Source organism: Sitodiplosis mosellana, unplaced genomic scaffold (genome assembly GCF_009176505.1).
Source record: "Sitodiplosis mosellana isolate CC-2019 unplaced genomic scaffold, AAFC_SMos_1.0 Smas_scaffold_6197, whole genome shotgun sequence".
Lineage (NCBI taxonomy): Eukaryota > Metazoa > Arthropoda > Insecta > Diptera > Cecidomyiidae > Sitodiplosis > Sitodiplosis mosellana.
In genome coordinates this window covers 1-20,503 of record NW_022601438.1, presented here as the reverse complement: position 1 = coordinate 20,503, position 20,503 = coordinate 1, and the positions used below count along the sequence as shown (strand labels likewise).

Sequence of the window (20,503 nt, the reverse complement as noted above, 5' to 3'; positions counted from 1 at the left end):
GGTGACATAAATTAGCATTCCAAAGTAGTTAGTTAGATTCATTACTATTTCGTTAGTACGATTTTTTTGTTTTTTTGTTTGTGGCGTTTGTGTGTGTGTGTGACCATTTTTGATAATTGAATTTCGTACGCGTTTCGGGCCATTCACGTGTTGTCGCTAATCAAATACACGGATGAATCTCAGGAGACGCATGTGCATTCATTAAAAATCACCTGCGTTCTAATTAACCTAAATTACGTCAAACCAAATACTTTGACTGTCTTTTTTGTTCTACGGTTTTGCTCATTCTATTTTAGTTCAATGAGTTGATTAATATTTTGTATTCGTTGAAGAAAAAAAAAACTAGTAACAGTAACAATCGAATCATTCACAATGCTTGATTTGCTATTAATAAAACCGTCTTGTCAATCTTAAAAATGTTCCTGGTGGTTGTTATTGTTGTTGTTGTTGTTTGTCAGTTGTTCGTTTTGGATAAAGTTGTACTCGAGTTGTACACAGTATGCGTGTCGCTGTGAGTGAATGTTTATGTCATTTATTTTTTCGTTTTTTATAAAACGAGGACGATTCGTTCCAATAATATTTCAGAAGCTAAAGACAATTGAATAATGATGATTGAGCGCCACTAATAAATGTTATTTTGAATGGATAATACGCTCGCAAGCACCAATCGCTTACAGTTGTACTCGATGTGTTGTCGTCAGTTTTTCTTTACATTACTTAGAATACACATGGAACAAGTACTTCGAAATGACATGTGCTATGTAGGGGGTAAGCAGCCAATACATTTGAATCACTCACAATTTCTTCGACGGTTTCGCTTGTTTTTTTTTTCTTCGAAAATTTGTTACAAACAAAAACTGGTTCATGAATCGTGAGTTTGACCTACCTTTTCTATTTGAATAACCCCAAAAAATATAACGAATAAAGGGTTTCAAAGTAACGTCAACTGCTTTTCCACTCGCCCCGGACACTTGTGTCTCTTTCCAGACGATGTTCGGTGTATATGAAGTAATGTGGTGATTGCTGCTGCTGCTCTTTATTCTATTAGGTACAAATGTGAGTTAGTACGTATGTACGTCAATGTGTGGCGAAAAAATGGTACAAGCACACGGTATGATTGACTCGTATAACAGTGAACTCTTCTGGTTTTGGTTGCTAATGTTGATGCTGGTTAGATTCTTTTTCTCTCTAGTTCTATGGTCACTTTGCGCATAAATGGTCTCGGCTGATCTGGCTTGTAATTTGGCTGCCCGATTTCGATCAATGAATTGCTTGCTCCAAACAAAACAGAAAAAAAAAACAATTGACTTATTTACTGATGAAAATCGTGTTGTAATTTCACGTTACGCTGCTCTGATTGCACTTTAACTCCTTAACGATTCTCACAAAAGATATCCAATGTCAAATTCAACAAATTTTTATTTCTATTGTATCACAGCTGAACTTTTTTTTGCATTTACACCGAAAATCAAATAAAAACAAACACTTCCTCTTTTCGCTCCAACTTTTTTTTTCTTTGATAATTTTCTTCGCCAACAAATAACTGGTTCACTGATTCATCAATCGCACTGGTTTCTTTGCTGAATGGCACCAGGCTTGAGCACTGTTTTCCTTGGGACTCGTCTCACTTTGTCTTTTGGCTGGTACAACATTCAAGTCATCCACACGTTTGTTTTCGTGCCCCTTTTCGTCACTGGCAATATAATCCAATTGCAATATAGCACGGTGTAGACTCGAACAACAAAAAATTGATGAAAATCGCGATTCGCTGCTGGTTTGTTGTTTATTTGTTTGGTTTGGTTTGGTTTGGTTTTTTTTCTCTCTCTCTCTCTCTCTCTTGCTTTTATTTTGTTTTTGCTCAGTTCACTTGAATATTTTCTCTCTTATTTTGGCATTAACAATTTGAATTTTATGTGCAATTTGCCTATTCATTCATTTTAAACAACAAAACAAATTAGGAGCATACACGCGAATTACACGATCGAGAGAGAATGAGAGAGCGAACGAGCAAGAGAAGTACACATAAGAGCACATCAACTATACAATCACACAACACAAAACGAAACGAATAAATTGCATCGGAATTACGGTGTCAGGTATAGGAGAAAGAGAAACACGAGAACCCAAAACAAAATAACTGACACAAATAACTTTATTTTGTTTTATTTTTTGATGTTGTTGCTGGTGGTGGTGTGGTGGTAATATTCCCTTTTTCATCTAAATTTGCATGATTTCTTTGCTGGAGTTTTTTCTTCTTCTTTCTGTTGCCTGTCACCACTGCTAAAAAAAACTGCTATGAATAGATTTCGGTGCGATGTGTGTTTCAGTTGAGTCTGGAGTTGATCAAATTTCTCGATTATTTCGTTCCAGATGAAAAAGTAAAAAATTAAAAAATTAAAGAAAAACGTCGATTATTGTGCAAAAATAACCTATTCGATTTGACTATTTGCTTCAATCTGTCAAAAATGTTCAGATCGAACAACTGAAAATGAACTGGCTGCGAAGAGAGACTCACTCAGTACGTGTGTGGAAAAAAAAAGCTTCGTTCATTTTTTTTCTCTCTCTCTTGTCGATTTGGGTATACATAATAATTTTTGGTTCGTTGTTGTTGTATTGTGTAGGTGTGAGCATTCAACACAGCACTACAACTTTGGAGTTGACGAGCAAAACGGCAGAAAAAACCGTGCATACTACGAATCACCAACGCACACTATCAACATTTTCAACGCGCATACACTCACACACCATCTGCATTTATGACTCCGGTTGAGCGAGTGCTCGCTCAACACACAAACATCTATGCAGTCTTATACGAATCACTCGTGTGGAGAATACGGATTGCCATTACGTCGTCGCCTCTCTCTCTCTCTGTGTGTGTGTGTCTCCATCATTCTCCATAAACTTTTCGATGCGAAAACCTTACAACCGACCATTTTACACTTTGATTCTAATTTGAATCGAGAAAAAATATGGGCGCAATTGAGCATTCATTAAATCAAGTTTTTGGAGAAATATTTTTTCACAAAATTTAAATTTATCTCACGTCAGTTTACAAAAAAAAATTAATCGTAAACGTTTTGATGAAGCTTCAAACAGCTTTCAGCTTTCAGCTTTTGTGTAAAATTCTACAAGCGAAAGATGCAAAAACGTTACAAAGGTAATTTGATATAGTGATCAACATTTACTGTGATTTCACCATGAACTAAATGAAGGTTTTTCTTTTTGCCTGAAAAATATGCAATTCGATTCGAATTTCATAAGAAAAATAACCACAGAAAAATGGTCAAATGAAAATACAAAATAAAAAAAATATCCGAAATAAAACGCAACTCGATGTTGATTTTAAATAAATGTGTTTTTTTTTACTTTATTAATTAATTCACTTTTTTTTGGTAATGCTGTTCATGTTCCATTTGAATTTGTAGTTTTTAAGTCCATCAAAATAAAACGAATACAGTGTTACATTCAAATTTTGATTTTGGTTGTATGTTTTGTTGGTTTTTCATTATTAGATAGAGTTCTTTTTATTCATCTTTTTAAAGCATAAATTATAAGAGATAATAATAATAAATTGTTCGATGCTCAAAAAGCGATGCTTTTGGCTGCCATTCCGTGTATTTTATTATTTAAACTACAAGTGGTTGTTAGTGTGTAGTTTGGTTTTATTTTATTTGCTGCTGTTGTTGTTGTTGTTTTTTTTAATTCATTTATTGCCAATTAGCTAATTGTTGAGTGTGAAAATAAAAACAATTCGAATCAATCGAACTCTTGGGCGCGGTTGGTGGGAAGTCTCAAGCCATTTACAAGCTAGCTTCGATCTTGATGAGCTCAAGGATACCATCTGACATTTCCTTGACGGCTTGGTATTCAGTCAAGCCCAAACGACGCTTGTTGGAGATATCGTAGATTCCTCCAATCGATTCTGAATGTTCACCAGATGTACCACGAACTTGCAAATTGTATTTGCCGGCAACTTCTTCCAACTTGGCGTAGTCCTGGAAAATAATCAAATGCACACTTAATTTGATTAGTTGGATTATTAAATAAATTAGTGAAGATGAAAATGAGCCGTTGCCAAATAGTAGAAAAAAATCCGCACACGATATGCTTACCTTGGCCAATTTTGGTACTTTAATGTGCACTGAAGCACGGATGGTAGTTCCCAAGTTGGTTGGACAGAAGGTGAGGAAACCAAGACGTTCGTGATGTGAGAATGGGATGCGCTTTTCGATGTCGTTGACAGCGTTCACCAAACGACGGTAGACTTCACCCAAGTCACCACCTTTTTGCATGGAAATGATACGCAAATGATCTTCTTCGTTGCACCAGACCAAGAAGGTTTTTTCGTCATTGTGATAGATACCACGACCAGTTGGCCAGAAACGGCTATAGGAAGAAAACAAACGAAAACCGTTTATTAATATCAAAATTGCAATGTGTCAATCGATGCGATTAGAATTTACCATGCGTTAGCGGCTTGCAAGAAGCGATCACCTTCCTTGAACAAGAAATGGTCATCGATCAATTGTTGTTGAACTTCCTTGGTCATTCCGGTCAATGGATAGTATTTGCCTTTCAATCCACCTTCCAAACCGCTCAATGTTGAGCTAACTTTTTCCTCCATTTCTTTGTATTGGGCTTCGGTCAAGCATGGGTTGAATGAGTAACCTTCCATTGAGCGACCGCAACGGACACGGGTCGATACAACATATTCACCAGTTGGGTCAACATTGGGGAATGAGTTGATATCACCGAAGTCACGTGGTGGATGCTTGGCATCTTTAGCGAAACCATGATAGTCTTCGATCATTGGATCGAAAATGTCAGCGAAAACTGTGTAGGCTTCAGCATCTGGGGCATAGATACCGAATCCAGAGTCCAAGTTTTCAATACCCGATTGGATGCAGTCCAACAAAGTTGATCCAAAGGAGGTCTTCTTGTTCTTAAGCTTATCGAAGACTTCGCGTGACAAGTGCTTCTTCAACAATGACTTTGAGTCGGAGGCGGCAAGCTTGGTGAAACCAGCTTCCAATTTTTCCAAAACAGCAGCATCAACCATGGCTTCGGATTTATTGCTGTAATTAAAAGAGACAAAAAACATACATAAATAAATGCCATTCAACGGATGATTTGTCGTTGTTTTTCAATCAAAACGAAAGGAAACCACTCTTTAAAATAATAGGCAAACGATTGCTTTGTGTTTTTCGGTAGACAACGAGGCGAAAGCAATTACTATCCATAGAAAACGAATGAAATGTAACGAATTTCCTATTCGCACCGAAAATTCGCTATCTGACGTAATCCATTCAAAGCGAAATAGTTCTATTTATCCTTGAAAAGTTATTGGGCGACCCAACCAAACCGAAAAAAGGACATAAAAATAATCATAAAAAAATCATATCGACAGTGAATGACACATTTCTGTTCATGTTGAGTCAATACGGACTGTACACTGTACAGTGTTTAGATAACAGGCATCATCACATTAGTGACAATGAAGAAATCAGCGACGAAAAACTAGTTCGGTGGTGGTGGTTCATCGTCTACTTCTTCACTTTTTTTTTCAACAATTCTATTTTGGCTACACTGTCACTGTATATGTGTGCAATCAGAGCAGTAACCCAATAACAACAGCAAAAGTCGCATACACATACAGTCAAACAGTCACGCAAACACACATATGCATGCATGCACGCACACACACACGCACGCATGCACGCATCCAAGCAACCACCTCGGCTGATGAACAAAAAGATCATACACTCATGCACCACCGAAACGTCTAAATGGCTTTCGACTTAGCAACATCCATCCACCTCGTGTTTTTGGTAACATGAAATCGCGCGCGCGCGCTCTCAAAAGCCACAAACCGAACAAACATTTTCATGTCGGACTGTAATTTTGATTTCATCAACAGCAAAATGAAAGAAAAAAAGCAGGGCAACAATTTCCCAAAAGAGACAATTCGAACCATTTCACTATTTCAACATAATCAATGCGAATGACATCAACGCAAATTGTGCAAAGTCAAAATGTTCGGTCATCGTTATTCGTTTCGAACATTGCCGCCAACGAGTTAAAACGCAAGATGAAATAAAAGAAGAGGCAAATATAAGAAAAAAAAAACAAGATTCGAGCCAAAATAATTCACGCATAAACATGGGTCCCGAATATGAAATGATACACGCAATCGGCTGACAAGAGCGACTGAATGATAAAGCCGCTGCTGCACAGTTACCTCGCTAAGAATACCATCGAGTTTGATACACACCCTTCGATACCGCCAGCTGTACCATCTTCTTCAACTGTTTTATCCTTTTTATCTTTTGATGCACAACCACCCATTTTTTCAAAAATTTCACGTTGTTTTTGTGGAACAAATTCTTTGGTCTAATCTTTTTTTTTGGTTCTCTAATTTCACTACGTTTAAAAACTTTTTCGCGATTTGTTTAAAAATTTGATTATTCGCTAATTTTGTTTCTTCTTCTTTTTTGGCGTTACTTTTATTTTTGTTAGTCGTGTAAAAATAGAAAAAAAAACTTAACGCTTATCAAATGTAAGTTTGGTTTATCCCTATTTTTATCCGCTTCAAGAATTTTCTAATTGCCGGCCTTTCTGTTTTGAGTTAGTAGAGAGAAAAAAAACACACAAACAAATTTTACGTAGAAAAGATTTTTCACACTGTGATTACAAGAAGCGAAATTCAAATATGGACTCGATGGGCGAAAATGGAAAGGACAGAACGAGCACGCACACACAACCTATGTATATATATCGAAACGTTTGCACGCATCCAACACTATAGGCGAATTCACACTGGACTCGGCCTGATGATTTTGGTCCGTTTTTGGTGTTGTATGTGTTGTGTCGATTCGAACTACACAATACAACGCGCGCGAGTTACAACGATGAAGTAGAGAGGAGGAAAAACAACCAAAATGAGAGAATGAAATGAAATCGGTACGGTACACCGAAAAACACGAAGGCACATACGCATCGCAACAACACACCATTGCGCGACAGAGAGAGAGAGAGAGTGTGTCGGAACACACAGAACGAGAAACTGATTGCTTTTCCCCTTGTGTTATCAATGCTGCTATCTCGCTCCGACCGAGTTAGCCTGCACCCGATTCAAACTCTCCATTTTTTATATAGTCGACCGAAAGAGAGCAAGAGCCTAACATACGCAGAGCACCACCGAATGAAACCAAACCAGCTTTTCCACATACATTTTCTCTGTTTATTTGTTCAGTGTTTGCTCCTTTCGGATCGTCGAATCATTTTGTATCGGTACAGTTGAATCGTATTTGCTCTTTGCCGCATTCACTTTCTCTCTGTGTAAGGGATGTGACTGTGTGCGTATGTATTCATCTCGAATATCTAGTCTTTTTTTCCCCCGAATTTCGGCTTTGTTTGTGTGTGTGTGTATATTTGTTGGTGTAAATTTTCATTTCAAAATTTCATGCCTCTAAAAACGGCGGGCAACCGACAGCACTCGAAGATGGAAAAAAACGCACAAATACTAACACACGAGCGCGCGCGTTTTCATCGGTTGAATTTCGAACGAAATTTTGGGCGCGCAGACACGTTCACACATATACATGCACACAATAGCAAACATTTCCGAATTTTTAATCCGAGAACCGTCATTTGACCGTGTGTCTAACGTTTGTGTATACCAACTGTGATGGCTCTTATTTCATGCCAAACCAACAAAGGTTGTTTCGATGATTGAAATCACTTTGAATTTCATTCGAAACGAATGGTATTTATGCGCTAATATAGAACATGAAAATGAATATTGGGTTTGATAACCTGAACTGATTTTTACTGCATATTAATGGAATGAAATGCATTTTTTCTTTTGCAAGAAAACAAAGTGAGAGAAAGAGAGGGAGAGTGAAAGAAAAAAAAACACAACCGAAACCAAGTGTTTTTATGTTCAAACAAGACACAACATGAACGTTACGCCAAGCACTCGATACGCGATTGTGATTTTTTGGCCTGATGTTTGCATACGTAACTGAAATTCAAGCTCATCGATTCAATTTCACCGTTTGTAAAAAACAATGGCAATGTGTGTTTGTGTATGCTCTTCTCTTCTCTTCTCTTCTCATACTTGTTATTAGCTGTCTGATTTGTTTAGCACTTTGATTTTGGCGATTAATTTGCTACAGTTTTTGATTTTGACAATCACTACAATTTGCCATCGGAGGGGCATTTTTTTTCTACAACCTGTACTTGGCCCATGTTATGGCTACCATTATAATTATTATTCACGGCTGACTCAACGTTTATCGCACCATTTCAACAAACAGTCACGAAAAGTCATATGAATATTTGCATACAAGTCATAATTACACTCAATCAGCAAATTGTGGTAATTGTTTTTGAAAGCGCTGAGTTCTGATTATATATTCAATGCGCTTCGCTTCACAATGGAATATTTCCGATTCAACTGATTTTAAATTTATTTGTATTAGATTTTCTTGAATAGGCAGTCATTTGGTGACTGAATGAAGATTACAGAAAAAGATAAAAATCGCAGTTAAAATGTGCATGTGTTTTGAAAATGGGCCAAACACGGAAGTTCTCGGATTATTGTTCGGTTTACACAGATTCCTATGAGTTTTGTTTCTTGTGTTTTCATCTCGCATTTCGGCAAAAACAATGGTATTCCAACAAACATCAGCTCTCTCGTTTGTATGTTTTTTGATTTTTGGGTGTATGTTTTACACTCTACAATCATTCAATTTCCACAATTGAGTCATTGTGCGAATTACGTGCTCATTGGTCGCTATTCGATTTTCAAATCTATTGGTTTACATTTGAACGGAAAATAATCTCGTTCCATACACTCTATCTCACTGTGTTATAATCGCACTTTTTGTTAAAGGAAACGAAAAACCGTTGCACTCAACAATTTACATTCACGATGTGTCTTCACTGTTAAGGAAATACAAACGACGACCGAAATGTGCAATCCTAATACCCTATTGTGCGTTCGTTCCGTTCTATAACAAATCGAAAACTGAAAACGGTATTCGCGTACCCGATAGCGGTAACAACAACACACGGGTGCTGCAATATTGTATGGTTCGAAAAAGAGTGAGAGACATATAGAGAGTGGTGCGCAAGAGAGAGTGAGAAAGCCCGAGCGTCAGTTGATGATACGTACATTTCAGGCTTTTCTATTCCTTCTTAGTTTTTGTGTGTTTTCCAAATGTTCATTGTGTGTTTTTTTCGTCGGTGTGTGCGTAATTCGGAATATATGTGGTGCGGTGGAAGAAAGACCATTGCGCACCGACATTGATTTGCACTGTATGAAAATAAGATCAACAAAACTTTTGTTAAAAGAAAGAACGAATGGGAAAAAGTGGAAAATTCTCGGCCTTTTTTCCATCGCGCGCGCCACCCGATTCAGAGAGAGAGAGAGATAGAGATAAAAAAACGTTGTAAAATTGATCAGAACTCTCGTTCTCTGTCGGCATAATGTCTGCTTATTTATGTATAGTCATCGTTGGATGTAAACATGCATATATTTATATATCTATGCCAATGTCGAGTGCGATTTGAGCCGCACCCAAAAAGCAATCTTCCCATATAACGGTACGACTTCGAATGTCATTTATCAAAGTGACTGCCGAATGGAAAATAGGCACGAAATGTTGCGCTTCCCTTCATTCTTCGCGCGACAGATTTGCTACTAAGCAATTCCATTTGAATTTAATTATCATGCCAACCGGTTTTTACTTTATTTTCTTCTTTTGTGGTGCAGTTGTCATTGTCACCGAAGCCAAAGAGAATGCGTTCGTGTAGGGGAAACATTTCCAAAGTCGAAAGTTCCAACATTGCATTTATACAGTTAGAATAGAAACGCTTAGAGATACACAGAGCTGCCAACATTTTCAAGTGAAAAATCCCTGAGTCACATCGCATCGCCAATTTTCGGATGTTCATGTATTGCAATACCCCATGCCGTTGTATTTGTCATGTCTAAGGAGAAAAACGATTCGAAACCGATAGAAAAACACCGTTCCAAGTGAAATTTAACCATGTACGAATGGGTGTATGGTGCGAAAAATATTATTGATGTGTGTACTTGTACGTGAGTGTGTGTGTGTGTGTGTGTGTGTGTGTGTGCATTTGTTGCTGCTGTGTCTGCATGAATGATTTCAACAAGCGGGAAATGAGTTTGAATTTTTCAAAAAACTGTATTTCACACACGTAACCGAACAATTCACACTTGGCTTGTGTACTTACGTGACTCATTCATTCATTCATTCGGACTGAAAATCCGCCAATTCCCACCGGGGCGAATTCAGATCAATGAATCGATAAATAGGAACTGTTTTGCATTCGAAAGGCGATGGGGCTCATCGTATGGCGCGCTCTCTGTCAATATTGTCTCTATAACATGATTTCAAATTAACAACAATGCCCATTGCGTTATTCAAAATATATGGAACAATAATTTATGTTCCGGTCTGGGCCCGGTCGCTTATCACGAAACCCAATCGTTCATCAGACACAAATTCGTTCGTTGATTGCGTGGTTTGAAATCCAAAATGAAAATAAATGTAAACATCATACTGTCGCGATCCATCATTGTTTTTTTTTAGACTTCGAATATGGATCGATGTTTATACTAGACAGTCGCGAACAAAAAGGAGGGAAGCAAAATTTAAAAAAAAACATGGAAAAATGCCAAATTGAAAACAACGAATGAGACAGCAAATACACGGATCTCGAGCGCAAAAAGTGGCCGATTTTCACGAATACTAACCATAATCACGCAACTTATCGAGGAAAATCGCATTTTCCGCTCAAACGAACCGATTTGAAATCGTGTAAATTTACGCGCAACACGTTAACGCGCGTCATAAAATCAATAAATATGAAATGGCACACACACACACACACACACACACACACACGCCTAAGATAAATGATATTGACCACTCTGGCAAATTTAATGGCCTATTACATATATTACATGGCTCTCTCTCTCTCTCTCTCTCTCTCTCTCTCTTTCTCTCTCTCTCTCTCTCTCTCTCTCTCTCTCTCTCTCTCTCTGTACTTTTAATCTTTTTTTCTTTCAGTTTGTAAAGCCGCAATCAAAAATATAAAATATTATTTGACTAAGCAATGGAAAATCAAGCTAAATTTACGGTCAATTGAAGCCGAGATCGTGTCGCTTTTTTCAATCGATTTTGAGCTCTTCTAACTAATTGTAAAACATATTTTTCATTATATTCCGCAGAAATGCCGAAAATTAATTCCATCACAACGGATGTGCGCGCGAATAAACCTTCTCGCTCTTGCTCAATATTTGCATTTCAAAGACGTAAAATGAACCAAATTGTTCAATTAATTTAAATGAAATTCTTCCTTCGTCGTTGTCGGTTTGCGTGCAATTGGCTTGGCTTAGATCTGTCAGCATCTTGCTGTCTCATTCTCCCTCGATTGTTAGCCTCTTTGTCCACACACACAAACACACACTCACAAAATCCGCATATCAATGCGGGCAAAACGAAACGCACTGTGTTTTTTTGTTGTCATCATTGTACGGATAACTCACGCATTTCATTTGATTTGTTCTCATTTGATGCGTGTAGCATGGTTTTTTCAATTCTAAACTATTTTCAATTACATGCGATATTCGAATATTTCTCAGAAATGTGAGTAGCCGCCAGCATTACATCGAGATGAGAAAATCAAAAGGAATGTCTGGGGGCCTTTTTATTTACTTTTTTTTCTACTGAATTTATTGATTGCTTGAGAATAATGATATTTTGGCCTTGTATTGTGCAATCCTATGTTTATTGATGCAATAACAAAGCAATTTGCACTGTTGCATTAGTCGAATTGTTATTGATTTTTATCTCAACGGTTGATCTCATTTCGAGTGTGTGTAATCAAACGGTGTATTGTGTGCATCCTGCACAACAGTATACTGTGTTGCTCTTGTATTCCGTTTGCTAAAAATACATATGGTTTGTGTGTTTGCTTGAATTTGTCTGGTTGATTTTTTTCAATATGCTCTTCATTTTGGTCTACGCTTTACACAATTATTGGCATTAAATGTGATTCAAAATTGAATTGTATTCACTTCGTTTGTTTAATTTGACGAATAAAATGTGACATCGCATCGCGGTTTTTAATCGGGGGGCGATTATATGTGTGTGTATTATGTTGCACATTTGAAACGAGATATCAAATGTCTCGTTTGTCGCATTTGAAACATTTAAATTCGCTAGACGGCCTTTGACGAGCGATCGAAAAAAAAACTACACATAAACAACGAGTGATGAAGAAGAGCACCGAAATCAAAGTTAAAAATAAATCACCTATCCGATGCATGTAGTAGACGCGGTGGAAATGGCTAAAAAGTGAAACAGCTTCTTACTGAAGCTTTTATTTTCATTACAACAAGCGCATGAACATAGTAATTTATAGCGATATTGTGTATGTGCAGCACACACACACACTCAATCTGGGTTTTATGCCTTTGAAATAGACACGAACTCAAATTGGTAATTTTACCAATTTTTCGTCGATTTACCAACATACATATGACATAAATGCATTACTGCTTGGTTTCGCTTTTAATTCGATGGGCGTTGACAATTTTGAAAAGGAAATACTATACGGTTAATGCTGCCTAATCGATTGACAGTTCAATAATTCGGCATGTGAACGAAAATTTAACGTACATTTGGAAAAATCCACAAGGATTCCCATTAATTATTTAGCATCGGAAATTCCGATTTATTGATTGTTTTTTATTACTTCACTAAATTCGTTATGCAGTTGATCGTTTGAAACAACGATGCAAAAACGATTCCACAACTATTGTGAACCATTTGAACGAACATGCGACGAAATGGGTGGGAAATGGAAAACGGAGAAAATCGTTAAATGGAAAATGGTATTCATAATGTGTAGCAGCTAGCCGGTTTTTGAACTATTTTCGGTTCATCATTAAAATCTCATAAAAGCGATTTGTGTGTGTATGTGTATTTTCAGTCGTTTGTTAGCCGGTAGACGGTTTCGTGAATCGACCGAATCACGCGAACAAAAACAACAACAAGAACAACCGATACCGCACCAAACCGATGATATTTTAAGGTATTTCGAATGTTGCAATTTGGCCCGGGCATTTGCCACATCTAATAAAAATGCTCTTTAGCGTTGTGTCTCGAACAGCTGAAAAATGACTCCTTTGTCGCATTAATGTGAAAATGCTTCATTTTCGACTTTTCAGCTTCACTTCATTCTATTTGAGACTCATTTACAATTCATTTCCCCTATACATTTTCATAAAGAAAAAGTGCGCGGTAAACGGTTAACGAACGATAATTATTTTTTTCACATTTCTTTTTTCTCGATTTTCTCTGTTTGACGTGTCCTGTGGTGTGGTTTTTTTTTCTTGTTCGTACATGATTTAATGGGTTTTGTGTAGTGTTACACTACTTATCGATTGACAGTAAATGAATTAGTGTATGGCTTAAGTTCAAGTTCATTTCAGTCGAATTCATTATGTTCGATCACTCATTCAAACTCGAGGACTCGCTTGATGGGTCACGATAGTTGTCTTGCGCTGATTGATTTTCGACGAAGCGATAAAATCACTTGCTTTTGAAAATTCAATCCACTTCAAGATATAGAACGTTTCAAGTGTCTTTGAAAACAATCAGAATTTCGTTTTTTTTTTCTTCTTCAAAACAGCCATAAATTATTCAAAACTTTAGGAAAAAAATATAGTTATTTTGGGGTTTTCTCATCAAATATTCAGACTTTGGACACCTGCCATGTGTCATGATTTCCACACTTATTGGAAATTTGATGAAGTTGTTCATTCATTAACGCTGAAAAACTTGATTATTCTTTTTCCCGAAGATATTGAATAATAAAACACTAGATGTGGTTTGTTTTTTTCATCAATTTCGATATAAAAATAAATAAAGCCAATGTGTTTGTTATCAACTGTTCGGTTGGAAAATTTCCAAATTATTTTCGTTTTTGCTTTTCGTTTTGGGCAAAACTGACAACGGTCGTAAGATTTTTACCAGCATCTCAAATCATATGATTTAAAACGGGTGTGGGTGTGATTTGTTTATTCATATCGTCACACACGGTGTTTCGTAACGTAAACGAATATATTTTGTGGAAAATATTTAAAAAAAAAACAAACAAAAGATTCAAAAGTTCATCGTGAATTTGTTTATCGTGGATATTTTTCTTTGCTACACAGCGGTTTTTTTTTCGTTTAGGTCGATGGCAGATTAAGCTGTATATGACGGCCATTAGCAATTATTTTCATCTGTTTTCAACGATCCATCACCAGCAGAAGATTTTTGTCATCACGCCAAACCGGAAATTCAGCCGAAAATGACAAAATTTTTGCTGTTTTGGCACGTTTTTTCAACGTTTTTCTACTGACCTTCTCTTTTCTTTGTTACGTTCACTTCTCATCAGGCGCTGTTGAAATTGTGAAAATAAAAACTACAACCGACGAGTTACATAATAAGCGGCACACCAATAGCGGCAGTCGGAAAAGTTCTTTCTTTTGCTTTCTTCAACCGAATAAACAAAAATACACGCACAAGCTCCTCTACATTATTGAAGTGGAAGTGTGATTTTAAAAATGAATATTCAGCAGCAGAAAAATCTATCAAAGAGATTTTCAACATTTTCATTTCAGTTTTGTCGCATTTGATATGCGAAAGAATGCGAGAGCGTCGACATCTATTATGCAACAGTTATGTAATGGGTTTTCATCCACATGAGAGATGCTCTCCGAAATCGATTCAAAGTGCACTCTCCCTCTCTCTCCTTCTCCCTTTTGCTCTATCTCTTTCTCGCACTCTCCCTCTCTGTCTCTGTCCATACATATCGTCCACTTGACCAACCTTGAATTCGTCTTATTCTTGCTATCACCACCGAACATCAGACCATATGGTGCCGCATAACAAATCCTTTGATTATTGCCAGAAGTGCATTCTATCTCTACCTTTCACTCACACTTATTCAAATAGCTGAATAGATCCCATTCAAAACGTAGCCGATAACGACTAGATCAAATTGTTTCAACCTTCTCCTATCGCTTTATGTCATCAACCATTTGATCATTATATTGAGATGGGGTGAATGGTAGGAATTTTGCACAAATCGACAGAAAATCGACTTTAGTTTATTTTTCAAAATTGGCGCAGAATTGGATTTTGCACAGGGCTTTTGTGTATGTATGTGTGTGTGTGATTATGTGTGGTTGCATGGTCTGGAAAAAGTTCAAGCAGTAAGCGAATGCGCCGACGCCACCATCTGCTGCAATGCAAATGTATGAGTATGTGGCAAGGATTGGATTGGATCATGTGACGCAAATTATTATAGCAAAAACAAAAACAAAGTCGGTCTTATGACGGTCGCACCATTATCAACAGAAAAAGCCTTGATTTTCCCATAACCAAGAGGAAAAACATACCACTTACATAACCGGCATGCATTGTATAATACTTAAACTCGTTTGGATAACGAGTTGCGATTGTTTATTTTTAGCGAAAAACCGCCGAGATTTTCTGCATCAACTGCCAATTTTTTTTGTCAATCGACTGGAAAAAATTTAATAATAATTGCCGCCCGTTTTTGTTTTCGTTTTTTTGTTTCATAGGAGCCTTTTCAATTAAGCGCTTCTTGGAATTGATTATTATTCGTCGGAAAGATTCGCTAACATTTGCGTTTTAATTGATGACGAATGGAAAGCAATTGAAAGCAATCTTCTTCTCTTTTTTTTGACAAAAGACAAAACGAATAGCACCAGTATAAACTATGCTTATATCGAAATCATTTGAAATGTTTATCCACATTGTGGATGGCTGCGTATATCATCAATAAAATATAAATATAATCAAAGGCAAATGTATTAATAGCGTTTATTTATGCCGATTGAAAGCCGCCATAAACGATATAAATATTTGAGAATGCCGTCAATAATTTGTATGAATTATGGCTTTGATAGTGTTGCGAAGAAATGTTGTTTGGTCGATTTCACAATTTCTAAGAAAAGATTTACAGGTAATTCAACACTTTGAGCGAGTGTGTGCTTGTTTATACAAGAGGCAGAAATGTCGCATTTCATTTTGATATTCATGCAGAAAACTTGATTCTACTTGGATTTGCGATGTCTGCTGCCGCAGCAAAAGAGAGCATAATCAGAAGATTGTTATTTTAGTTTTGTTTGCTTCAATCGAACAACATAAAACCGATCAGACAAAACGGTACTAGCACACTGTTTACGTAAACGATGTGCATGGGTTGCTTTGACTCAGTCGTTGCTCGTGCATCGATTTAAAGTTTGCAATTTCAATTCAATGGTGAACATTGTATTTGCTGAACAAACAACACTGTGCAGTGTGCACACTTAGTGGTATATCATCTTTTTTCTATAGCGTTTGTTTTTTTTTTCGTTGCTCGTTGTGCTACACTGAAGCCACACTATCATAAATTTAATTATTTTCAAGTGCAACTGACACATATTCTTCTATCTATTTCATTCAATTTCGATACAAACTGCCGAGTGAATCATGAGCGGAGACAGACTGCCACAGGCTGAATGACATTTAGAATTGGTGAGAGAGAAAAAGAACTGCATGTGTGCACACGTCAACAGAAATGGAAGAAGACAGAGGAAAAAAACGAGACAGAAAAAAACAAACACAACGAATTGAAACTAACAATGAGAAGATAAAAAGTTCAATCAAAATGCATTGAAAATGGAAATAAAATTGCATTAGCTTACGAAAGTCGTTGTTAACTTGCCTGTAGTGACACTTTGACGGTAGGCTCATCAAGAAAGGTATTTGTATTTGCGCGCAATTGGAATGTGTATGCGAATGATGATGATGAAAATGTGCTTGTAATTGTGACATTGTTCCGGTTGACACACGAAATCGTTGCATCGCTTGATGGCAGCATCTTAAATTTTTATGGCAGACACTTCGTTTCAACAATGTGCTCATATTTACAAAGTAATGATTTGAAGTGAAGAAAAAATCGAGATTCACACAGTCTCTTCTCTCCGTTCGCTCGGATCGAATTCAATACGGAAATTCAGACCACACAAAGTGTTCTACCGTTTTCCCAATGTCCATGAAATGTTAGCAAGTACTGCACTGCTTTTGTTTCGTTTTTGAATTGAATTCGGTCTGGTTACGTGCAAATGGAAAACTGATAGGTCAAGAACCGTTACCATCATCTATTATAGACTAGTTTGTTGGTCTGTGTATTTGTTCAAAACACGGTAATCACCAATAGAATTATATGTGCAACGGACTATGTCAGGCGACTGTGTCGGAATATACGATGCATTTACTTGTTCTGTGTGGTTTTTTTTCCCTTCTTTCAAATAACAATGTTTTCGATTTTTCGATTCGTGCACGCACACCAAACCAATCCGTTCACCAACACGTGCCCAGTGCTCAACATCATCAATACAATTCTTTTCTCGTATTTAACGCTGTGTATTTTAATTTGCGTATTTCTCATTATTGCACATTATTATTTCTTCTTTTTTCTATTTTGTATGTTTATTCATTCCATTCATTGTGCCTCATTCGCTAACTGCATCTAATACAATCATCGTAAATGATAGCTAAGCAGAGAGAGAGAGAGAGAGAGAGAGAGAGAGAGAGAGAGAGAGAGAGAGGGATAGAGAAGAAATAAATATAGGTGCTAGTGTTAGTCAAATGCACGGTACGGTATGCCTACTGCATTAAGCCATAGTGAACTATGGAAGTTCCATCGATTCGATCAATTGTGCTAGCCATTGAATCAAGTAAACTTTGTATATAGAGTCACACTATGTGCATATAGAGAAACGCAATTAAAATCACAAAGAATGGCTTGTGACCAATGTAAAATTAATTGTTCGTAAACACGCCAAACATCTAATACATATATAAACGATTCCCGTACCCAATTGAAAACCCCTTTATATCCGCTAAGCTACCTTAAAATCGTATTTCATATGAAAATATAAAACAAAAAAAAATCAATTTTCCCCATTTTTCATTCTTGTGTTTCGATATTGTTCTTCTTACACATTTCCAACCAAAATCACAGCCGAACAAATAGTAATCGTTATTTTCATGGTCATGGAAGGATTTCCCATAATTACGTAACAACTTTCTTGATTTTCCCCAATTGAAAGCAAAACTCTATCAATTTTATCCACCACAACGAACGGATCGTTGGCACTAAATCGAAATTTTAAAAAAATTTATTGTCCAAATGAAATTGGGTTTAAGAAATTAATTGCATCGCCGGTTTCAAGAAATTACAGACAAAAAAATATAGAATTGATTACAATCATTCGTTTCAATGTTCAAAAGCACTTATGAGATTTTGTTTTATTTTTTGAGAAATCCCCGAAAAATCACCAAAGCAATCGATAAAATTAAACGAAAAAAATTTCTTTTGAAAAATTATTCAAAAAACGAAACAAAAAATGTCTGCTACTTTAATGCTCACCTTAGATTCTTTTTATTCAAAAAATGGATATTTAGCACAGAACCGTTAGGTTTGGAGAATATTCAAGTAATGTGTGGATTTAACGGCAGAAAGTTCACAAGCGATCAGACGCGCACAGATATCAACACTGAACTGATGTACGGTTGGAAAATGTAGCTAGTAAATATTTGTTCTTTTCGTGGCTTGCTCGGTCGATTCTCGCTTATATTTTGTGTGCACCGTGTTTGAAATATGAACAGCATGAACAGCGTTGCCCGTTGTAGACTATACACGACAGAACTATACAGCCACAGCACAGCACAGCAGCACCAGCAGCAACAACAACAACAACAATATTCTTTAATAGCCGTCACAATCTAACTATAAATACGTTGCTATAGATCTCTCGTTCGATGTGAACGTATTCAAAGATATTCACGTAGCAAATATATCGTGCTACTCTGGTCTTCAGACTGTTTCTCTCAATCAACCCTCTATCTCATTCTCTCTCTCTCTCTCTCTCGCTCGCTCGCTCTCTAATGATTTTCCTTGAGTGTGTCTTTGTGGATATTATGTTGGTTATGTATTATGGCAATGATTCCTTTTTTTCATTCTTTCCTTCATCTTCTTTCCATCGTTGTGATTCTTTTCAATTTCACTCGGCTACTTTGCGAATCGATTAAAAAATCGGATTGGTCATGATATTGTATGTCTGCTTAGATGCTTTCAATTGAATAATTACTGTGTGTTTCATCCGAAATGACCAAATCGTTCAAATTCATTTTGGCCATAGTTTTTCTCACTCATCAGTCGTTAAACTGCACATAATAATTGTATATGGGATAGCGCACACAGAACGCTGACGGTTATTCAATCGTTGATGCGTTCTTTTTTTATGTAATTCTTCTTCATATAATTTAAATTGATTTTGTTGTTGTTTTGTCATAAATGTATTCAGTTTTATAAATGGATTTTAACTGGGAGAGAGAATTTTCTAATGCTGCCTACAATAATAATCGCATTCGGTTCGTCGTTCATTCGTCCGTCGAGCGGGTGTAGTGTCAATGCGGCTGATTCTCACAAATTATGAACATTGCGTTATGACTGGCTCTTAACTCTGTATTTGTGACTTCTTTTTTTGCTTTCTCATTTGCACCGAATGATGCTATCATTTCCCCTGATATTCTCGACTTGCAGCAGTTTTATGGGTTCGACACTGTGTTTTTTTTCTCTCGTTTAAATGAGATAATTTAGACAGTAAATTTGAATTTCAGGGAGAATGACGGAAAGAGAAACAAAAGAAAAATGACCGAAGTCACACTAGTTTAAAAAAAACATTCATCTAACCGGTGGCTTTAAATAATCGAAACACACCGAGGGCGTCGGTTTAACGCTTTAACGTATAATTTTTTCCTCTACTCTTACATATTAACAAACAAATAAATCTCTTTTTTTCTGTTTGGTTGAGCTAAAGGAAAAAAAACGATGAAAATTCACTTTCTTAACTAATTTGACAAACAACACTCAGTGAGAGAGAGAGAGAGAGAGAGAGAGAGAGAGAGAGAGAGAGCGTGCACGCAAAAGAACGAAAAAATTCCTTTCTTCAGCAGGGTGCTTGAATTTCGATGCGCATTTGTGCAGATATTTTTAGTTATTTGTTTATGCGGCATCGGACAGCAGCTAGAATGAGAATAAACAGCAGCGACCGAAATAGATAAATTGAAATAATGTGTTTGAAAATTCGGAAAAATGATCATCACTCAGCTGTGTTACATAAAATGCTTCCTACAACAAGGATTTCACACGGCTTTGCCGTACATCGGAACGATGACTTTGCACAGAAAATCAATAACTATTGTATTTTCTCTACGATATCATATTTTCGACCTTCAAGAAATGTAATCAATAATGCTGATTCCAAGTGCTCAGACTTTAATTAAAGTCCATTAATTAAAGTCCAAAGTCAAAATTTTTGTTAGTGGATATTTTTGAA

At 36.6% G+C, this 20,503-nt stretch overlaps 2 protein-coding genes and 1 long non-coding RNA gene across 4 annotated transcripts in view; all 3 read right to left on the bottom strand.

The window, feature by feature from the left end:
• LOC129577453 (protein GDAP2 homolog) overlaps window positions 1-2,523 on the bottom strand; it is a 40,431-nt gene extending 37,908 nt beyond the window's left edge. Inside the window, exon 1 of the mRNA XM_055464484.1 lies at window positions 887-2,523. The gene's annotated coding sequence lies outside the window, so the exon portion shown is untranslated. The remainder of the gene's footprint in view (window positions 1-886) is intronic.
• Window positions 2,524-3,336: 813 nt separating this feature from the next.
• On the bottom strand, window positions 3,337-9,032 carry LOC129577454 (arginine kinase-like). 2 transcript variants are annotated; one of them, XM_055464487.1, is made up of 5 exons: window positions 8,827-9,032; window positions 6,272-6,615; window positions 4,464-5,075; window positions 4,113-4,386; window positions 3,337-3,995 (listed from the first exon to the last, which is right to left on the bottom strand). In XM_055464487.1, the coding sequence occupies exons 2-5, from the start codon at window positions 6,343-6,345 to the stop codon at window positions 3,801-3,803; spliced, it is 1,155 nt and encodes a 384-aa protein (XP_055320462.1). In that variant the 5' UTR covers window positions 6,346-6,615; window positions 8,827-9,032; the 3' UTR covers window positions 3,337-3,800. The 2 variants fall into 2 exon arrangements, with proteins under 2 accessions (XP_055320462.1, XP_055320463.1); XM_055464488.1 differs by having other exon boundaries at window positions 8,857-9,029.
• A 2,068-nt stretch (window positions 9,033-11,100) lies between these two features.
• LOC129577456 (uncharacterized) lies at window positions 11,101-18,519 on the bottom strand. The gene is made up of 2 exons (XR_008689004.1): window positions 18,102-18,519; window positions 11,101-16,977 (listed from the first exon to the last, which is right to left on the bottom strand). It is a non-coding gene; the product is annotated as an uncharacterized LOC129577456 (long non-coding RNA).
• Window positions 18,520-20,503: the final 1,984 nt, after the last annotated feature.

What these genes read in the sequence shown, in the direction of transcription:
- LOC129577454 (XM_055464487.1), bottom strand. Translation starts at nt 6,345, where the DNA reads ATGGGTGGTTGTGCATCAAAAGATAAAAAGGATAAAACAGTTGAAGAA. An exon ending in TTGCAAGCCGCTAACGCATG is followed by an intron (nt 4,387 to 4,463) that starts GTAAATTCTAAT and finishes TTCTTCCTATAG; the next exon opens with CCGTTTCTGGCCAACTGGTC. An exon ending in AAGTACCAAAATTGGCCAAG is followed by an intron (nt 3,996 to 4,112) that starts GTAAGCATATCG and finishes ATTATTTTCCAG; the next exon opens with GACTACGCCAAGTTGGAAGA.